This window comes from Crocuta crocuta, unplaced genomic scaffold (assembly GCF_008692635.1).
Source record: "Crocuta crocuta isolate KB4526 unplaced genomic scaffold, BGI_CrCroc_1.0 scaffold129, whole genome shotgun sequence".
In the NCBI taxonomy this organism is placed as follows: domain Eukaryota; kingdom Metazoa; phylum Chordata; class Mammalia; order Carnivora; family Hyaenidae; genus Crocuta; species Crocuta crocuta.
The window spans coordinates 7265629-7285899 of record NW_027551571.1 but is presented as its reverse complement, the minus strand read 5'-3'; the positions used below and the strand labels follow the sequence as shown (position 1 = coordinate 7285899).

The following is a 20271-nucleotide window of genomic DNA, read 5'->3' as shown; positions in this document are numbered from 1 at the left end:
GCGCACCGACAGCCAGTTCCCAGCAGGGCCTGCTGCCTCGGAAGGGAAGGGAACGACCCTGAGGATGACCCTGAGGGCGCAGGTGACTGAAGCGACAGGTGACAGGTGCTTCAGGGAACCACCCTGAAGCCACACCCCCCGCCCCAGGCTCCCTCTGCTTCCAAGGCCTGTGGAAACTTCCAGAGCAGCCCCAGCCTTCTGTAGCTGAGGACAGGAAGCAGAGTGTCCCTGGGGCACCTGGGTGGCTCAGTCAGTTAAGCGTCCGACTTTGGCTCAGGTTGTGATCTTGCGGTTCATGGGTTCGAGCCCTGTGTCGGTCTCTGTGCTGACAGCTGCTTTAGATTCTGTCTTCCTCTCTCTCTGCCCCTCCACAGCTCGTGCTCTGTCTCTCTCTCTCTCTCTCAAAAATGAATAAACATCAAAAGGCATTTTTTAAAGGAAAAAAGAAAAAGAAGCAGAGCATCCTGGGTGTCCCCGCCACCCTTTGGGGCGGGCGTTTAACGCATTATCCTCCATGCAGCCAAACCCCCGGCCTCTGGAAGAAACAGCGAGTCATGAAATCTAACCCAGGCCACACCCTCAGTGCCCACTTCTACTTGGGAGTATCTGAGCCCCCTCTTCTCCTGCTTTGCGGCTTTCACTGAAAATAACTACTTTGAACCAAAGCCCTGGCATCTCGGCGGAGCCCCCAAAAGGGCAGGGCAATGCTGTCCCTGGCTTTGGAGGCCGCTGGGTTAAGTGACTGCCCCGGGCCCGTCACTTCAACACCCCCCCGCACACAAGCATGGAAGACAACACAAGCTCCCAGCAACCCTGCCTGGCGAGCAGAGCCCTCGGAACACCCTGCGCCCCCGTCTCGAGGATCAAAGCAATCACTAATCATTTTCCATCCAAGGCAAAGAAAAAAAGCCTTTAATTCTTGAGTGAGTTCTAAAATCTCTTCCACAAACGCAGCCTCCATCACCACTCATTTGGAGAAATGTCCCAGACCTAAGTGAGCCCCTCTGGGCACAGACCATCCGGCCGCCCCACAGCGCTCCCAGCCGGGGCCGCAGTGCACAAACGGCCACGCTTGGGCCCTTACCCATGACCAAGGTGAGTCCCGGGGGCCCCTGTCCTGTGCGGACTCCCAGGCGGCCCCTCCACAGTCCTGATCCTCCATGATGCAGCCCGCGGGACGCTGGCCACCTCCTCGCCCAGCACCGGAGAGCAGTGTCCCGACGCGGCTGATCTCACCCTTTGGGGGAGCTGGGAGGCAGTGGGGGTGGGGACATGGAGCCCAGAGCCGGCGGCTTCCCTTTACAGCCAGGAGCCCGGCCAAGTCACAAGGCTCAGGAAAAGAGCAGAGTGTTGAATTGCAAATCCTCTCCCACCTGGGGACTGGCTGGCAAACAGCGGGAGCTCCCGTGGCCCGAAGGTGCCGAGGTCCCCAGCACACGCCGGCTTGTGCGAGCTTGGTGGGGCAGCGGGTGGGAGCGCTGAGCCCTGCTGGCAGCCACCGGCCACGCTGGACCCACTCTCCCTCCTCCCTGGCTCCGGTCCCCTAGACTGCCTCACCTCCCCCCGGCACACGGCCGGCCTTAAAGGGCAGGGGCGGGGTCATGAGGGGAGCATGTGTGGGACCACCTTCCGTGCGCCCTCGGGACCAGGAGACCAGCCTTGCAGGGAGCGGCCGGGGATCCTCTCTCCCTACTTCAAATCGGGTGCTGGAAACGGAGTTCTGATTCTACCTGGAGCCCTGGGGCCCTGGCGACGGGCTGGACTCCCGTGGGCCCTGGGGTTCAGGGGGACCTGCCGCAGGGATGGAGGGAGGGAGGGAGGGCTGGGGGTTAGGGTTAGGGAGCATGTGCAGGGGCCCTGATGACGTGTGACAGGGACGTCGAGACCCCGCCCAGAGAGAAGGGGCGGCCCGCGAGCCCAGCGCGGCCTAGGAAGGAGCTTTAGAACAGTGACAAGTCAGGCTCCCCGACTCAACTCTTACCACACAAGACACACACACCCCCCACGCTCTGCTCCTCCTCATGTCCCCGCAATGGGTGATGGTGACAGTGACGCTATGGCCAACCACCTCCTGACGTCTTTCAGCCACCTCTGCAATTCCTCCCTGGCCAAGGCTTCTCTGGTTTCACCCTTCGCAGCTCTTTCTCCTTCCCTCCAGAGAGGACCACGACCGAGTGCCCATCTGGGCTGGTGGGTGGAGAGTGTCCCAGTTTGGAACACAGGACAGGTGTCTGCTAGTTGATGCAAAGGCTGTCACCGCACCTCCGTTTTCAGGCTTCCAGGGCGCAGTGGCTTCCACCAGGTGGTGCATCTGGTGAGGAGCTGGGAGGGACTGGAACCCGGGCCTCCCATGTCCAGGTCCCCAGGACCCTGGCCACACTGGCTCCCCTGGCCCCGCTCACCCTGGAGAAGCGCAGAGGGGTCCAGCACAGAACCCCATCCGCGCCGCCGAGCTGAACGCTGCCCCTCACCGGCCACAGTCTGAATGCCCTGAATGTCACTAACTATAACGGGGGAAAATAACATCACGTTAGGACACTTCCACTGAGCTGGGTCACCACCCACTCTTACTATTTTTAATTCATCCTGTCAAGATATTTTAAGAACCTCATGACCAACGAGTGATAAGATTGTGAGTAATAATACCTGGTCGTGTTTAGCATTTAGCCAGAAATCTGATAGAGAGTCCAGGACGGCACAGGCAGAAGGTACTGTGAACGCGGCAGACCGGTGTCACTGGATCGATGGGGAGGGCGCAGCCCTGTGGACACTCTGGGAGGGCCGAGCCAGGCCGGGGTCCTCAGTGGGCCCGAGTCAGCGGCGGGAGTGGGGCTGACACGTGACTTGCTGTAAGGTCAGGCCGCCGAGACCCAGCACCGTTCTGGGTGGTAGTTCTGGAAGCCGGGATGTGAGCTCTGACTGAGCTCCCGGAAGCCGTGGATGATGCTTACACCTCACACTCCAACTCACACAGACCTGGGCTCTGGGTCTGACCCTCCCCTTAGAAGCGATTCTGCCTCAAGGCAATTGACTCAGCCTCTGGGAGCCTTTGTTTCCTCATCTGGGAAACACAGGGATAAAAATAGTCTGTCCTTCATAGGGTGGCTGTGGGGACACTGGAGGCCATGTGCTGCAGCCAGACACAATGCCTGACATGCATTAGACTCTCGAACAGAAGTAGCAGCTATTAATCCTCATAGGAACATTGAGGTAGGCATTAATAGCTCCATTTTACAGATGAAGATACCGAGCCTGTGCCGGTTTGGGGCTTCCGTCAGCTGCAGAATGTCCAACATTTCCTACGCCACAGCCTTGAGACTCCTCAGTGTCCCCAAGGGGCCGTGGCCAGGACCCAGCTCAAGCTCCCCTGAGACGCTTCCGGAGCTGCACCCCCCGCCCCCAACCAGCTGGGAAGAAGCCACAGGCTGCCCCTTCCCCCCCAGGCTGCCAGGCACCTGTTAACCCCCCAAGAACACTGTGGATTTTCCCATTCCCCATTTTCCCTCAGCTCATGCCCAGACTGCTTTCTGGAATGTCTTTCCTCCTCTCTTCTAGCCCACATCAGGCCTCCTTCCTCTAAGGAACCTTCCCTGATCTGTCCACCCCATAGTGATTCTTCCATCCTTTGCCCTTTGAGGGAAAGATCAGGTTGAAACGGACATTTCTGAGCCCCTTCCATGCACCTAGTGTTTTCTTACACATACCATCGGGGGTTGCCTTTTCCCAGAAGATGAAACCAGCTCAGAGTCTCACGTGGCCAGGAAGAAGCAGAGTGAGTCCTCACCCACTGTGTAGAGAGTGCCAAGCAGGTGACTCACCTGTGAGTCCATGTCTCATCCTCCCAACTACCATGGGGCCCCCCGGCCAGGCCTGACTCATCTTTAGCTCCAAAAGTACTTCACCCAGCAGGAAGGACACAGCATGGAAAAAAAAAGTCACATCAAGTGGGTTTTTTTCATTAAGAAACTTCATTTTCCTAGAGCGGTTTGGGTTGATCTGCAAAATTGATCTGAAAGGACAGAAGGTTCTCAAACACTCTGTTGCCACAGAGGCACACCTTCCCCACTATCATCGCCCTGGCACCGTATTAGTGCATTTGTTCAACTGATGAGCCCACGCGGACACATCGCTACCCCCCAAAGTCCGTGGTTCACATTAAGGTTCACTGCGGTGTGGGGCGGTCTATGGTTCCGACAAATGTGTACCGCCATGCGTCTACCTTTTCAGTGTCACACAGAGTGTTTCACTGCCCTGAAAATCCTCTGTGCCGCATCATTCCTCCCTCCTGCCCTCCCTGTCTTCTCCTGGGCTGATAGCTCATGGCCTTTCAGTGCATCCACTGTCTGGGTGTCCCACAGCTGGTCCATCCATTCACCTACGGAAGAGTATCTGCGTCGCTTCCAAGTTTTGGCAATTGTGACTAAAGCTGTTACAAGCATCTCTACGCACATAAGGTTTTGTTGGGCCTAAGTTTCCAGCTCCTCTGGGGAAAGACCAACCAGCATGATTTCTGGATGGAATGGGAAGAGTGTGTTTAGTTTTTTAGGAAAGCGCCAAACTGTCTTCCAAAGTGGCTGCACCATTCCGCGCTCCCGCCAGCGAGGAGCGAGACTTCTGCGGCTCCATGGCCTTGCCAGCGTTGGGCGTTGCCGGCGTTGTGGACTTTCACCGTTTTAATAGGTGTGTCGCCATCCCTCGTGGTTGTTTTCATTGGCATCTCCCCGATGACATATGACGTGGAGCGTCTTCCCAAGTGCTTATCTGTTATCTGGGTATCTTCTTTGCTGAAGTGTCTGTGAAGGTCTTTGGCCCATTTTTTTTTTAAAGTTTATTTATTTTGGGAGAGAGAGGGAATGAGCGTGTGCGAGTAGGGGAGGAGCAGAGAGAGAGAGGGAGACAGAGAATCTCAAGCAGGCAGCGCAGAGCTCGATGTGGGGCCCCATCCCACGAAGGGTGAGATCATGACCTGAGCCAAAACCAAGAGTCTGATGCTTAACCAGTTGAGCCACACGGGCGTCCTGGCCCATTTTTTAATTGAGTTTTTGGTTTTATTACAGTTGAACTTGAAGAGTTCTCTGTGTGTCTTGGGTAACAGCCCTTTATCATGTGCCTACACTAGATCCATCAAGGTCGCAGTAGAAAACAGACAGGACGCTCGAGCTGGGACTTTAAGGAGGCCTTTTATACTCTAGAGACTGTGGACAGGATATGGGCAGAGTTGCACAAGACCGACAGGAGGCGGTGATAAGACCAGCACCAGCCAGAGGGGGGGCCGAGGCCAGCCTGGGTTGGGGGGAAAGGAGAGGGGACAGCGGCCTGAGCCCAGGGGTAGGAGGCGGGGCATCAGCCCCCACAGGTGTCCACCTCCTAATACCCAGAACCCGTAAGTATGTCTGCCACATGACACGGCAAGGGGAAATGAAGGCTGCAGTGGAATCAGGCTTAAAATGGGGAGGCTGTTTTGGATCATCTCCAAACAACTACCTGAATAGTCGCCCCAGACCCCTCTTCTCCCGCTTTGCCACAGCAGAGCCTGAAGCATGCCTGCCGCCACTGCCTGTCACTGCTGTCTCTGTCCTTGCTGTGTGTGCCCAGGCGGGTCCAATACAGTCACAGAAGAAGCGGGGGCAGAAGACAGGCAGGAAGGGCTACCTGGGAGAGATGTGGCACAACTTCACCAACTTTGAAAAGGACGAGACCACACGTCGATGACGCCGGCAGCCGGCAGAACCTGGAAGGCAAGGAAACAGGGTCTGTCCGAGGGCTTCCAGAAGGAGTGCACCCTGCCAGCACCTTGACGTTAGCCCCGCCGGAGCCGTGCTGGACTTCTCCTCTACTGAACCATAAGGTAATGAACCCGCATGGTCTGAAGCCACTAAGTTTGCTGTCATTTGTTACAGGAGACGTGGAAGACGGATGCACTTAGCTGGAGGAGGTCCCCTTGCAGGATGGGGTTGGGGGGCCCAGGTGTCGGCCAGTGCATGGGAATCCAACAGGGAGGACGGACGGGAGAGGAACAAATACCTTCAACTCGCTCTACCCACTTTCTCACCGCCCACCACTGGCTGGACCCAAGTGGAGGCCGGAGAGCTCAGAGCAGAGTGGAGAAGAATGAAGTTACAGAAAGGCATGAAGGGAAGATGTGTGTGTGTGTGTGTGTGTGCACATGCTCACGTGTACATGCACCTGCCTACCTGTCCCTCTGTCCCTGTCTCTCTCTGTCACTCACACACACACACACATACTCACTCACTCACTCACACACACTCTGTTGTTGCCATGAAGGTAAACTCTGCTCCTCGGGGTCAAAAAATCCTACCATGACTCAATCCTGACTCAAAGGAATGAACTCTTTTTTTCAAGGTTCAAGTAGCAAATAATCTCTCCAGGTCATTGGTTGGCATCGGGACCAAAAGCTGCATGAAGATTGGAAGCTGTGTGAGCACCACGAAGTACCAAAACCAGGGGGTGTGGGGGCTTAAGCAACAGAAATTCAGCGTCTCACAGCTCTGGAGGCTGGAATTCCAAGATCAAGGTGCCCCTGATTTGGCCCCTGCTGAGAACTCTCTTCCTGGCTGGCAGACCGTTTCCTTCTCACCATGCCCTCAGAGGACGGAGAGAAAGGGGCTCTCTGGCACCTCCTTGTAAAAGGACACTAATCCTGTGAGATCAGGACTCCACCCTTCTGACCTCATTTAACCCTAATTACTTCCTGACTCCTAATGCAGTCACACAAAGGCTTAGGGCTTCAGCATATGAATTGGGGGAAGGGGGATACAAAGCAGTCCCAGCAGAAGCCCTTTTGATGGTATCTTGTATGTAACAGACAAGAGCATCAGGAACCTGGGCACACAAAGCAAGCAAAGGGCCAGAAGACCTTGTTACAACTTTACATGATTGGTCAGACAGCCCCAAGCAGTATCTCTCCATCTCTGGCATCCCTGGGCTCAGAACAGCTGCTTCTTCTGTAACTTCGATAACTTCCATCCCACCACACCTCGGGGAGCCCTCTAGCACTGAGTGGCCCTCAGCAGTTATTTGCTGCATCACTAGAGGTGAAGTGATGTAGCCTGGTCTGTGGTTAAACAAGAGAGCCAAGATTTTGATTCTAACGTAGACGGTGGAGCATATCAGGGATCAGAGCCTTCCAATACAGACTGAAACCAGTCTTAACGCAAGTGATGTTTTGTTTGTAATCAGAGGCAAAATTAGGTTCCACTGGGTATGAAAGAAGCAAGTTCTAGGCCCAGAGCACCCATACATAGATATACTCTCTGAAAAGGCTTTCGGGTTAGGGGAGTCCATGAATGAGATTTACAAACAGAGACATCAGGTGCCCTGGGTGACGACAGAAATTGTGAGCCCTTTATACTGGCCACAGGGGGACCCATGGGGTGAATGGCCGGTGCTGATTTTTCCTCACTTCCACATTAACTGCATTTTGCAGTCCACCTCTGACTCGGCTGGAGAGGCCATAGAAGACACAGAGCCATGTCTCCTCTTTCTGCATGACAGAGGACGGTTACCTAGGGCTGTCCTAAAAAGGCAACAATACCTCCTTCACATCTTTAACACTCCTTCCTGGGGAACACTCACTCCCACCGGTGCAAGTGAGAAACCAGAAACTGCCCCTTTTTTCTTTGAGCTTTCCTACCACGTAGGAGTTAAAGGTTTAACACTCACAAGTAAAAGCCTGGGGACTCCAGTCCTGGACTCCTATCTGCTCAGCGCTCTACCACAAAGGAGTACTGGATTGATGGCTTGCCTGAGACATACAGCTAGTGAATGGCAGAGCTGAGACTCATATCCACGCCTCCTAATCCCAAGCGTCTTGCCCTCCCCACTATTCTAGCCTAGACCTTGGGAGACTGAGTACTTGGAGAATTCTTCCAAAGGGGAGCAGGAACTTACCTTTTTCCAGATGCTACATGCCTTACTGAACAGCACAAAACCCAGTAAAGAATTAAAAAGTTATTAATACAGATTTCTTGCTCAAAGAAAAGCTGTATGAAACTCACATTTACAGAATCCTTGTAGACTGAATTGCATCCCCCCCCCAAATCTATTTGTTGAAGCCTTAGCCCACGCTCTGACCATATGATTATATAACTGGATAGAAGATTAAACTATCACTGAGCCATAAGAACTTTACCAAAGGCAAAAACGTCAGGAGGCCTGGGTTTGGCTCCAGCAAGTATCCGGGGTTCTAAAGGCGAGCTAAGTAAGGGCCTTTTAAAGTTCTGGCATTTACAAGGGTTCATAAGGAGAGAGACTAACGAACGGTTTGCAAACACGGTAACACACTTCTTTTCACTTCCTCCCTCTGCTCCATGGGAATGACATCCGAAAAGGCTGGGAAAGCCTGATACCCCAAGGATGCATCTAACAGTGACAGGGATCCCTGGAGGATGTTACTGCGGTGCTCAGATGGCCCTTTACCAAGAAGAGTAACAGCTGCCAAAGCTCCGGCAAGCCCTTGGCCGGCTGTCTCTGGAACTTCACACAGCAGCACAGCAGACGGGTGCAGGTGCGTGGTACTGGCAGGATGCCTATTTTTGCTACAGGGTCGGAGCCCTCACACAGATCGGCTCATTTAATCCTCACAGAGATTCTGCGATGTGGATCATATATTTTAAGTGCAGAAATGGGTTGAGGAAGGTTAAAAAAAAAAAAAAAACTTGCCCAAAGTCACCCATCTGGTAAGTCAGGCCCAACCCTCCTGTATCACCTAACACCCAGCACGTGCTCCCTGGATTGCACTGAGCGGAGAATCGGGCTTACACACGCTGTCCCAGTCTGGTCCGGTCCGGTGTTTGCTCAGGGACACCGTTGGCGGGGGCGGGTCCTCCCATGCTGGAGGTTTCCAGAAAGGAGGAGGCGCTGGCTCTCCTCTCCGGGCAGCTCGCCCAGTCTCGGTGCAGTGAGAGGCAGGGAGCGCTGGCCGCGGGAGAGGAATGGAGAGCGGCAGCCCCAGCCCCGCGCGGAGCCTGGACGCCCGGCTGGGCGTGGACACGCGCCTCTGGGCCAAGGTGCTGTTCACCGCGCTCTACTCGCTCATCTTCGCGCTGGGCACGGCGGGCAATGCGCTGTCCGTGCGCGTGGTGCTGAAGGGGCGCCCGGGGCGCCTGCGCTACCACGTGCTCAGCCTGGCGCTCTCGGCGCTGCTGCTGTTGCTGGTCGGTGTGCCCATGGAGCTCTACAACTTCGTGTGGTCCCACTACCCCTGGGTGTTCGGCGACCTGGGCTGCCGCGCCTACTACCTCGTGCGCGAGCTGTGCACCTACGCCACGGTGCTCGGCGTGGCCGGCCTNGCGCCGCACCCGCCGCCTGCTGTCGCTCGTCTGGGCCGCCTCGCTCGGCCTCGCCCTGCCCATGGCAGTCATCATGGGCCAGAGGCATGAGCTCGAGAAGGCCGGCGGGGAGCCGGAGCCCGCTTCGCGCGTGTGCACCGCGCTGGTGAGCCGCGCCGCGCTCCAAGTCTTCATTCAGGTAAGAGGGAGGGAGGCTCGGGGGCCTGTGTTTCACTTCGAATACTCTTGATCTCCGCATCAGTTTGGGTCTCGTGGCCCCATTGTACAGAGGACTTGGGGAGAGGCTTAGCATTAAGAGAAGCCCAGACTTGAATTCAAAACTTAATTCTGAAAGTCTACGCTCTTCCCAGTGTTGCAAGCGTGGCGACCAAGCAAACGGTGCCGGGTACACAAAGTACAGGCTAGGGAGGGGAGGGACTCTAAAAATATAGATTTCATAACCCACTCCAGCCTTCTATTTTTTTTTTTTTTTATCATCAAACCTAGCCATCTTCAGCCCCATTACATCTCCAACTTCATGGGATTTTGTGGCAATATAAAAGAGAGGCCTGAATCTTCAATATTCATGAAGGATTTCGGAAGAAATACATATGTTACCTGTTGCCTTAACAAGAATTTGGAAAACTGTAAAGTTTTAAATCTGATGAGAGAACATTCCACTCGCTTCAGAAAGACGCTTACTGTGGTCACTATAGAGAATTACTCAGAACTGACAGGGTAGGGTCCCTCATTTTGAAAAAACCCACTTCCTATATCAGACATTTTTGCAGGTTATCCAATCTGGACCTGATGATAAAGGGAACAAAACCAAAAACACACCAGCAAGCACAACAGGAATGATACTAATGGGAGTGACCATGTGCGGACTCCAGACAGCAGTGGGAAGGGGGGAACCCCACTGGCAATAGTGGGAGCTGCTCCTTCTGCATCAGGTGGACCACTGGTGACCTGAGAGCACATCAGTCCAGTCCACACACTGCCTGCCGCCATGGTGGCCCGAGCACATCACAGCCACAGAGCAGCGTGTGCAGGGCACCCGTCTACCCCTCAGCAGCCTCCACACAGGCTCTGAATTCCAGCGGAATGATCTAGCTGAGTCGTCAGAGCACTGCAGCCCCTCCCTTAGGCTCCCCACCGCACCCCGTCGTGGCCGTGGCAATGAATGAGCAACTACATGCTCAAAAGGCCGGGGAGCCAAGCTCCACCAATTTTCACAGACTACGGCGGCAGCTTCCAGGCTGAACCTACTTTGGAACTGGGCTTAGGGGGAAAGCACCAGGCATGGTCTGTGTTGTGAATGCGCCGCTTGCATAGCTTACTTGATGTGCTGCGGACAGACCAAGGCAGGAGAAACTGTGAAATCTGCCAGGAGCAAGCTTTTGACATTCCACTGGTGAACGCCTTCGGCCTAACAGCCTTATTCAACAAATGCTATATTTAAAAATGTTTCACTTGAAATACTCCTGGAAAAGCTGTACAGTTTTTTGTACTCTTGAAAACTACAAGAAAATCCAGTCTATGTTAGCACAACAAAATAACCAAACTCAAATTAGGATTATTTCAGTCCACCTTCCTTTCTAAGTGTCTTCTCATTCACTGTCCATATTAATCGGGGTCGACAAAGAAAATCTCTCATAGTTTGCAAAAGTACAAAAAACTGTACAGCTTTTCCAGAAATATTTCAAAACTCCCAAAGATGAATAACTAATGTATGACTATATTTTTACCTCCCACTTTTGTCTTGTCTGGTATCAAAGTTATAATGTGATAATAAGTATGATGCTGTTGGCAAAGTGCTGCTCGGTTCTACAAGAAACACCAATGGTTGTCACATAGGGTTTTATTTGTCTCTTGGTTCTGGTTTGTGAGCGTGAATTAAGAAAAAAGCATGAGTGCTGACTCCTTAAAGAGGGTACAGCACCCAAGCCAGATATTTTGTACTGATTTTAAAGCGCTATTAAAATGTCCAGGTTTTTTTTAAATGCTTACACAGAACCAATGAGGAAAAACTCTGTAATACATATACTTCATAGATATATTTCCTTTTTTTTTTAAGTTTATTCTGAAAGAGAGAGAGAGAACCAGCAACAAAGGGAGAGAGAGAGGGGAAGGACAGAGGACCTGAAGCAGGCTCTGCGCTGACAGCACAGAGCCTGATGTGGGGCTCGAACTCACAAACCGTGAGATCATGACTTGAGCCAAAGTTAGATGCTTAACTGACTGAGCCACCCAGGCGCCCTATACTACAAATAGTTTGAATTTTAAAGATTAAACATTAAAAACACAGGGTATTATATAGTAAACTTGTTTATCATAAGTCAAAAATTACCAAATAAAAATACAAGGCTTGTTGCGTGAAACAGCTGTCCCCTTACGGCCCCTTCACGTGTTGGTTTATATTCTCTTGTTGAAGGGCAGCTGCCGTCCACCCTTACCTCCTGTGTTCCTCGCCTACACATTTCTAAAGAATGCGCCTGCTTGATTTCACAGTTTTCACATTTTATCCAGTGTCTTCTAACTGGAGAAAGAAAAAGAGCCTTCCGCTCTCCTACTTTCCCATCCCTATGCTCCACGTCATGCACCTGTATGCACTTCTCCCCGCTCCTCCAGCGTTAATTCCGTCCGGGTATAAAGTCAGTCTTCTGCTCTGTACTTACATACTGTGACAACGTTAACACATTCTTCGCAGATGAACCATGTCAAACATTTTTATTGTAGTTCCTTTCCGATATTACATTTGCTTTCTTGCTGTTAATAATGGGTCTTTTTAGGGGCGCCTGGCTGGCTCGGTCGGTTAAGCATCCGACTCTTGATTTCGGCTCAGGTTATGATCTCGTGGTCGTGGGATTGAGCCCCGCGTCGGGCTCTGCGCAGAGTGTGGAGCCTGCTTGGGATTCTCTCTCCCTCTCCCCTGGCCCCTCCCCTGCTCACTCTCTCTTTTTTTTTTTTTTACAAAATAAATAAATAAATAGCATTTAAATAATAGTAATAATGGGTTTTTAATTTGCTTAGTTTCCTGGGCATCTATTTCTCATGCGTTTTTAACCTATCTACCAGAAGTAGAGGTACTATTTCAGTATATTCAGACCCATCCAGTCAACCACCAGTTTTATCTCCCAGTCGCCCCCTGGAGCCCTCTCTTCCACTCCAGGGTCACCGGATACACAGCCCGCATCTTACATCACTCTGCTCTTGCACCAGACGCCCTCTTACTGGAGCCCAGGTCTCCCCCTTTATTGATTTACAGCCTTACTTTGACGGAACATCTACTCCTGTAACCTCCAGTCACCTGAGAGAAGGCCCACGGAAGGTGAAAAATGAAGAATTTCCATGTCTGGAAATGTTCCGGATTATCCTCACATTTGCTGTAGGACGGCCGGGCATGGAATTCTAGCTGGAAACCACGCCCCCCTTCAAACTGTAAAGCATCACTCCACTATATTCCAGCTTCCACTGCAGCCTTAAAGAGATCGAATGCCATTCTGGTCCCCACCCTTTGTTAGGTGCCCTGTTTTAACCTTCTGGTGGCTTTCCAGGTCTTGTTTATCCACAGCATGCTAGAAGTCCTAAGGACGGGCCTTGATGGGGGCTTATTTTCATCCATTGTTCTGGGCCCCCAGGCAGCCTTTCAGTCTGGAAGCTTAGATCCCTCGCTCTTGGAAAATCTTTCTTCAAAGTGGTGTGTTTTTAAAAAATGATTTCCTCCCTTCTGTTTTCTCTGTTTTCCCTCTAGAGCCACTATTATTTAGATGATACGTGTCCTAAACTAATCCCAAATGTTCTTGTTCCTCTATTTGTACTGCTCTCTCTCTCTCTCTCTCTTTCTCCCTCTCTCTCCCTCTCTCATCTTTCTGAGAATTTTCTCAACTCCATCTTGTAACCCTGCTGTCACCCCCTGGTGCTGCTGCAGATTCCCGGCTGGGCCTTGGGCACAGCCCGAGGACCACAGCATCACAAGCCTTGCAGCCGCCCTAAACCTTGAAATTCCCTTTACAGGTGAACGTGCTGGTGTCTTTCGTGCTGCCCTTGGCATTAACTGCCTTCCTGAACGGGGTCACTGTGAGCCACCTGGTGGCCCTCAGCTCCCAGGTGCCGCCCACTTCTGCCCCCGGCAGCCCCGTCCCCAACCACATGGAGCTAATGAGCGAGGAGAGGAGGGCGCTTCCCCAGGAAGGCCACGCTGGCCTCGTGAGACATAAGGACTCCAGCCGGCTCCGCGGCCTCCAGCACAGCGTCCAGGTTCTCAGTTAAGTACTTGGTAATGCTGCCCGGAGAGGAAGGGATGGGGCTCCAGGCTGTCTCGGCCAATCCCTGGGCAAGTGGCCTTGAGCAAGTTACTATCTGTCTCCGGGCCTCATTTTTCCCTATGCCCCAGGGGAATCATGTGATCGCCAACAGGCTTCTATAAGGTTTGGTGGTATGATGACAGGGTAGGATGGGAATTCCATACACGAAACCCACACCTGCTCCGGAAAATAATACATGAAGACAAGTGAATACCTGGTCACTTTTCAGGGGGTCTGGCCTGTGAATGGATACAAAGAGCAACTGTAGTTAGGGACTTGTAGCTCCAGCATTGAGGACTCAGACCGGCTGGGTCCCCCACCCTGTTCTCCACCAACTCCCCACTTTTCCTGAGGCAGCATTGATTGTTGGTTTTCCTAAGTATCTGGGTAAACTTGGCCTTGTAGGGGAACCATTAAGAGGCACAGGAAAGCCGAGGACTCTCCACAAACACCTGTCATAATGTAGGCACTCACTAAGGTCTGGCAAGATTGAATAAGAGATCAGGTCTCTGCTCTCGTCAACGGCACAGTGTTGGACGTGGGACAGAAATGTAAGAGCTAAACGTCATGTGATGTGCCAGGAACGGAGGCAGCATGTGACGGTGCCTGCACTTTCTTCCAGAGACAACAGGTAGTCATTGAGAGTCACTGCCCAAGAATGCAGGGTGATTTGCTTTTGAGACGTTTTACCCAGCGGTCTTTGGAGTGTGGGCTCTCCAGTGCTTCTTAAACTTCTGTGTGCTTAAGAACACTGTGAACGTAGGGGAAGGGAAGGAAAAAAAGAAAAAATAAAAAGAGAGGGAGGGAGGCAAACCATAAGACAAATACAGAGAACAAACTGAGGGTTGCTGGAGGGGAGGTAGGTGGGGGGGATGGGCTAGATGGGGGATGGGCATTAAGGAGGACACTTGTTGGGATGAGCACTGGGGGTATATGTAAGCGATGAATCACTAAATTCTACTCTTGAAACCATTACTACACTGTATGTTAACGTGGATTAAATTTTTTTTTTAAGTGAGCAAAAACAAAAACAAAAAACAGTGTGGAGAGCTGTAAAACACAGGCTGCTCGGCCCCAACCTGGAGACTCTTATTTGGTTGCTCAGGGTAGGCCCGAGACTCTGCATTTCTACCTCCCAGATAATGTCGATGACCTGGTCCAGAGGCCACACGGACTACAGAATGGATTTGGCAGTCACGGCAGGTGTAGATGGAGGAGGGATGGGGTAGACAGTTAGAGACAAAGGGCCGACTGCGAGACTGCCATCACCGTCCAGCGGAGGGGAGATATGAGCCCCCAGGGAGGGCAGTAGAGGTGAGGACAGAGGACGCAGGTGTTGCTAAGGGAGAGGTTTTTAATAGATTGGCTCTAGGGGGTCATGGAAAAATAAACAGACTCTCTGGCTTATGACTTAAGAGTGAGATGGATGGTGAGGCCATCGGCCCATCAGAAAAAGGAAGAGAAGAGGCTCTATGAGGCAGAAGAACATTTAAGTTCAATTATCTTTGCAGTTAGACAATCAGGTGGGAAGAGCCTGAGTTGAGAACATATTCTAGTGGCCAGGAGGAGGTTAGAGGTTGTAGAAGTTTCTAGAAGCTTGTCAGTGTACTGGTGGGAGTTAAAGCAGATATTCACCCAGACATCAGGGTAACCTCGGGTTTGGCTACAGATCCAGAGAGGACTGTGTCAGCCTCAAAGTTCCCTTCTGACCCTTGGACTCCAGGAACAAGATCCAGGGAGATGCCCTCGTCAGCCTGGCATCTTCCTCCCTGGAGACTGAGCGTAACTGAGTGTGTTTGCTCTCGGTCGCTCTGCCCCTCCCCCACTGTTCTGCAGGAGCCATCGTGGCCGTCTATGTCGTCTGCTGGATGCCGTACCACGCCCGCAGGCTCATGTACTGCTACGTCTCCGATGACGGGTGGACTGAGTAGGTGTGGCCGAGGGGCCCCAGCTCGTAGGAAAGGGCCACTGGGCTGGGCCTGGGACTTTCTATGCTTCCCACAGGGATTCCCAGTTGCTGGGTCCTCTAGAATTCTGGCCTCCACTCTAGCTGGTCCTGGCCAGTGTGTGCCCTCAAATTCTCTGGGCTGGTGGGAGTAGGGGGTAGAGAACAGGGCATTACCTATTATCTAGCCATCTCAAAGCCATGTGAGTGAGAGATCTCAGTAGTGATCAGGGCTACGGGCATCCTGACCACAGGATGGAGCGGCCCACAGGCTGGGGGCGGCAGGGGAGGGGTATGCTATCGCAAGGAGAGGGGTGGGAGCCTCAGGGCCATGAGCCGAGGAGCTAACAAAGGCCCCTTGGGCAGAGACCAGACCACGTACGCCCTTTGTGACACAGCTGGGAAAGGGAGAGACTCCACTGTCTTCCTTGGGGAACTGACCATGTGCCTGGTCCTAAGAGGAAGGCAAACATTCAAGAGAGGCCCACGTAGCCTCCAAGGAAACAGCCGTGTCAGCGGATGCCTCTTCCCGAGCTCTCCTTGCACCCCTCGCATACACACGCACCTGCCAGGCCCTTCCCGCTACAGAGAATCTCTGTGGCGAGGAACATGGCTTCACTTAGTGAAGCCACATCTCGCAGCCCACACCCAGCTACGTGAGGCTCCCGGTGTTTCAGCGGGCAAGACAGAGGCCCCCGTCCGTGAGCAGGTGTACCTTTCACTGAGCAGGGGCCTGCGAACAGCATGGGAGGGACTCGGGCGCTGGGTGGAGGGCCTCCGCCAAAGGCAGCAGGTGTGGATGGAACGTTTACTGAATTCACGCTGTGCTTCCCGAGGGTGGAAAACGGGCGCTCCTCACCCAGCCCTTTGGGAGGAGAGGCTTAGTCTCCAGGGCAAAGGGGTGGACGCCGTGAGGAAGCACAGGTTGTCTAACCTGGGTTTCTCTTCCAGAACACTCTATAGCTTCTATCACTACTTCTACCTGGTGACAAACACGCTCGTCTACGTCAGTTCAGCGGTGACCCCTGTCCTGTACAATGCTGTGTCCTCCTCCTTCAGAAAGCTTTTTCTGGAAGCCCTAGGCTCCCTGTGTCGGGAACGTCGCGCCATGAAACCGTGGCCCCCGGGAAGCCCCGGGGTCCCGCCCGAATGGACACAGCTACAGGCTCTTAGACATCCCTCCGACACCCCGAGCTTGATGAAAGAGGAGAATGAGCAAAGCAGACAATGACCGAGTGCTGTCGCCTAGCTGTCAGACGAGCAATTTGCTCACGATTAATTCAAGCTCCGCAGTCAGATGCACTCACCAGACCCCCAGCTCCGCCACCTCCCAGCTGTGTGACCGCCGGCCAGTTGCTCACATGCTTAGCCTCGGTCTTCTCATCTGTGCGATGGAGATGAACAGCACTCAGCTCTTAGAGGCGTTCAGAGATTAAAGCGTTTAGCGCAATGCCTACTGCATAATAAAAAGTCCATTTTTGCTGGCATTCTTGTTGTTGTTACCGTGCACCGCATTCTCCTGTAGTTTATGCTCAAAGGCTGTGGGCTCAGATTCCTAAGAACTTCCACAAATGAGAGTGCTCCCAGAGTTACCTGCCTTGTCACATGACTGCAGCAGCACTTTCCAGTCTCGCCCAGCCAGGAGCAGCTGTTTGCACCAGTACCAGGGCTCCGGAAGCTGTGGGGGGCAGGGAAAACCAGCTCCCTTCTCCTGGCCTCTGCCGAGGTGGGGCAGCCAGGGCAGCCCATCGGAGGACAGATGTGTGACCAGACTGCCTGTGGCAGGGTCCTGAAATGCTACTTCTGGGGGCACCTGGTGGGCTCAGTGGGGTAAGCCTCCGACTTCAGCTCAGCTCACGGTCTCACGGCTCATGAGCGCGAGCCCTGCGTCAGACTCTGCACTGACAGCTCAGAGCCTGGAGCCTGCTTCAGATTCTGTGTCTACTTCTGCTCTTCCCCTTCTAGCACTCTCTCTCTCTCTCTCTCAAAAACAAATTTAAAAAAAAGTGAAATGCAATTTCTGGAATACTAGTAATACTCGCATTACCACTGCTATCTTATACGTGGGAAGCAAAAGCAAAGAGAAGAAAGGTACTTCTCCCACTACCTGGTAACGCGGGGACTGGACCCCAGGCGTGGGACGGGGCCGCTGACACTCACCGGAGTCCCTCGCTGCTTCCCGAGAGCCTGATGAACCAAAGGGGAACAGAAACTAAAGGCTCAACATTCAAGAACTGAGTGAATCATGATAATCCACTTGGTCCACCCAAATCCTATTTGTTAGGCCGCCATTAAACAATAAGTATAAATCTTATTTAGCGGCATAAACATACCGTGGTTATACGATTCAAAAGAGACCGCGATACAAAACTGCCCTATGATGTCATGTAGAAATCGTTCCGATACATAGAAAGGGTCTGGAATGAAGCACTTGGTGAACACGGTGGGTGTGCCAAGGAGGCATGAGTGACCAAAGGACGGGGGTGGTTTTTGTTACTTTCATGCCAGGATCTGAGCATAAAGATGCCTGGCGTGCAGTAGACGCTCGGATGTTCCGTGAAAAGGAGGGTGAAACTGGTTTGTTGTTTTCTAATCTGTTGGTAACATATCGTTTGTACGATATCTAAATAAATCTCAAACTGGAACTAAGGTCCCCTAGTGTCCTGTGGGCGGCACTGCCATTGGCTGCAGGGCCTGGAGCCTGGGGGTGGATCCTACCTCTGTCACTGATTAGCTGTGGGACTTAAGCAAGTTCCTTCACCTGCTCGGATGTCACGTCACATCTGTGAAATAGACATCGTAACCACTCTCCCCTGGGTTTTAAGAATTAAATGGCATCAAAAGTATGGGTAAGAAATGCTTGAAAGCATAGTATCTAAGCACCCAAAAGGCTCAGTTAGTAGTGGCTTTCATCAACACGAAGGAAGCTCTTGGTATCCAAATGCAAATTCCCTTTCTAATTCTGTATTTAAACAGCTTATGCTCTATTTGTGTGCTTGGCTGACTGTTGGCTTGGCTAAGATCAGGAGACCCCAAAAGTGTTCATCAGACTTAGTTCTACAGCCCTGACTCCATCGTGCCAGAATTTTAGGAAGCTTCCGCCAAACCCTGAAAGATGACGGATGCATTGCGCGCCTGTACGATTTCCTAGGACTGCAAGGCGTGTGGCTTAAAACAACAGAAATCTATTCTCTCACGGAGCTACAAATTCAAAATCAAGGTGTCAGCAGGGCCATGCTCCCCAAAGGCCCAAGGAAAGAATCCTGCCTTGCCTCTTCCAGCGTCTGGTGGTCTGCCAGTCATCCCTGCTTTGCAAGCTCATCATTCCAGTCTCTGTGTTGGTGCTCACATTGACAGTCTTCCTCTGTCACTCTTTTCTTAAGACGCCGGCCATAGTTGGTTAGGACTCCCTTTGATTCCCGTGTGACTTAGTCTCAACTAATTACATCGGCCCCAAGTCTATTTCCAAATAAGATCACATTCTTAAGCATCAGGGGTTAGGACGTCGATATATTTTGGGGGGTGCGATTCAACTGAAAACTTCAACCAAACCCACAAACCCACCCATAGGAGGGTGGATTGCCATCTCTGGGGCAAAATGCTCTTATAGAGTGAGAACCAGAGTGAGAGTGGCCAGAGGTCCTGAGAGAGAAAAATTAGCACTCATCAGAGTTAAAGAAAGGCAAAGGGAAACTGGGACGGTATATTCAGAGAATGACAAATGTGGTCATGGATTCTTGTTTTTTCAAGGGTTTTAAAACTCTGCACTGGCTTTCCAACTGTTTTGTTAATTAAAATGCTAATTCCTTCTGAGCTGGGAAGTCTGCCTAAGCAAGAAGACTAAAAAAAGAAAGCCATCGACATTGGACGCGCCCTTGGTTCATCGTCTTCCCTGAAAGAGCCGTCGGCAGACTCTGAAGCCAGATCTGGAAGGTTTAATGCAAATTCCGTTATTAAAAGGGTTTCTAAACATTAATGCTGGGATTGCCCAGACTCGGGATGATACATATGTAATATATTCTATTCGGTATATGCTGGCATCCAATGCTACCTCCCACAGGCGACCCAGCACTTCTGCCAAAGAGAGCATTTTGGATCCATACTTTTATCATACACGGAGCCTTAGGAGCCAACAGTGCCCCCTAATGGATGACGTAAGTTTGGGGGACGTAAATTGCTCAAGACAGAAAGCAGCTGCGAAGTTAGTGAGACCTATCCTTACACCTGCAAGCACGAATCTAGCTTTGTTCTGTCACTTGATAGTTGTGTGACTTTGGGCAAGTCATTCAACCTCTCTGAGCCATAGTTTTTTCATCTGTAAGATGGTCCCAATGACAGCTACTTCAGAGTGTTGTTGATTAAATAATAATTAGTGACCTTAGTTAAATGCCTGGTACATAGCAGGTGCTCAGAAATGTTTGCTACTCACTACTGCTCATTTCATAGCTAACACATTCTCCAGGAACTAAGTGACCTGGCAAAAGAAGCAAGACGCAAGACCAACTCTTCTGGTGTCAAATGCCACACCCTCTCTACTGCCACATTCTGCCAGGAGAACTCAGACATCCATAAGAATGTTGCTTTTGCAGCCTGATTTCTCTTCCTTTATTGCAAGAGTTCTTTTTTTTTTTTTTATTTCTAGGAGAGAGAGAGACAGACAGCGTGAGCAGGGGAGGGTCAGAGAGAGAGGGAGTCACAGACTGAAACAGGCTCCAGGCTCTGAGCTGGC

At 52.1% G+C, this 20271-nt stretch overlaps 1 protein-coding gene across 1 annotated transcript; it reads left to right on the top strand.

Moving 5' to 3' along the window:
• Positions 1–8937: 8937 nt before the first annotated feature.
• Positions 8938–16780, top strand: NTSR2 (neurotensin receptor 2). Its single transcript, XM_077751014.1, is given in 6 exon segments — positions 8938–9310; positions 9312–9489; positions 13308–13557; positions 15434–15524; positions 16494–16668; positions 16671–16780. Coding segments are annotated over 6 exon segments (1095 nt in total). The 5' UTR covers positions 8938–8954; the 3' UTR covers positions 16716–16780.
• Positions 16781–20271: the final 3491 nt, after the last annotated feature.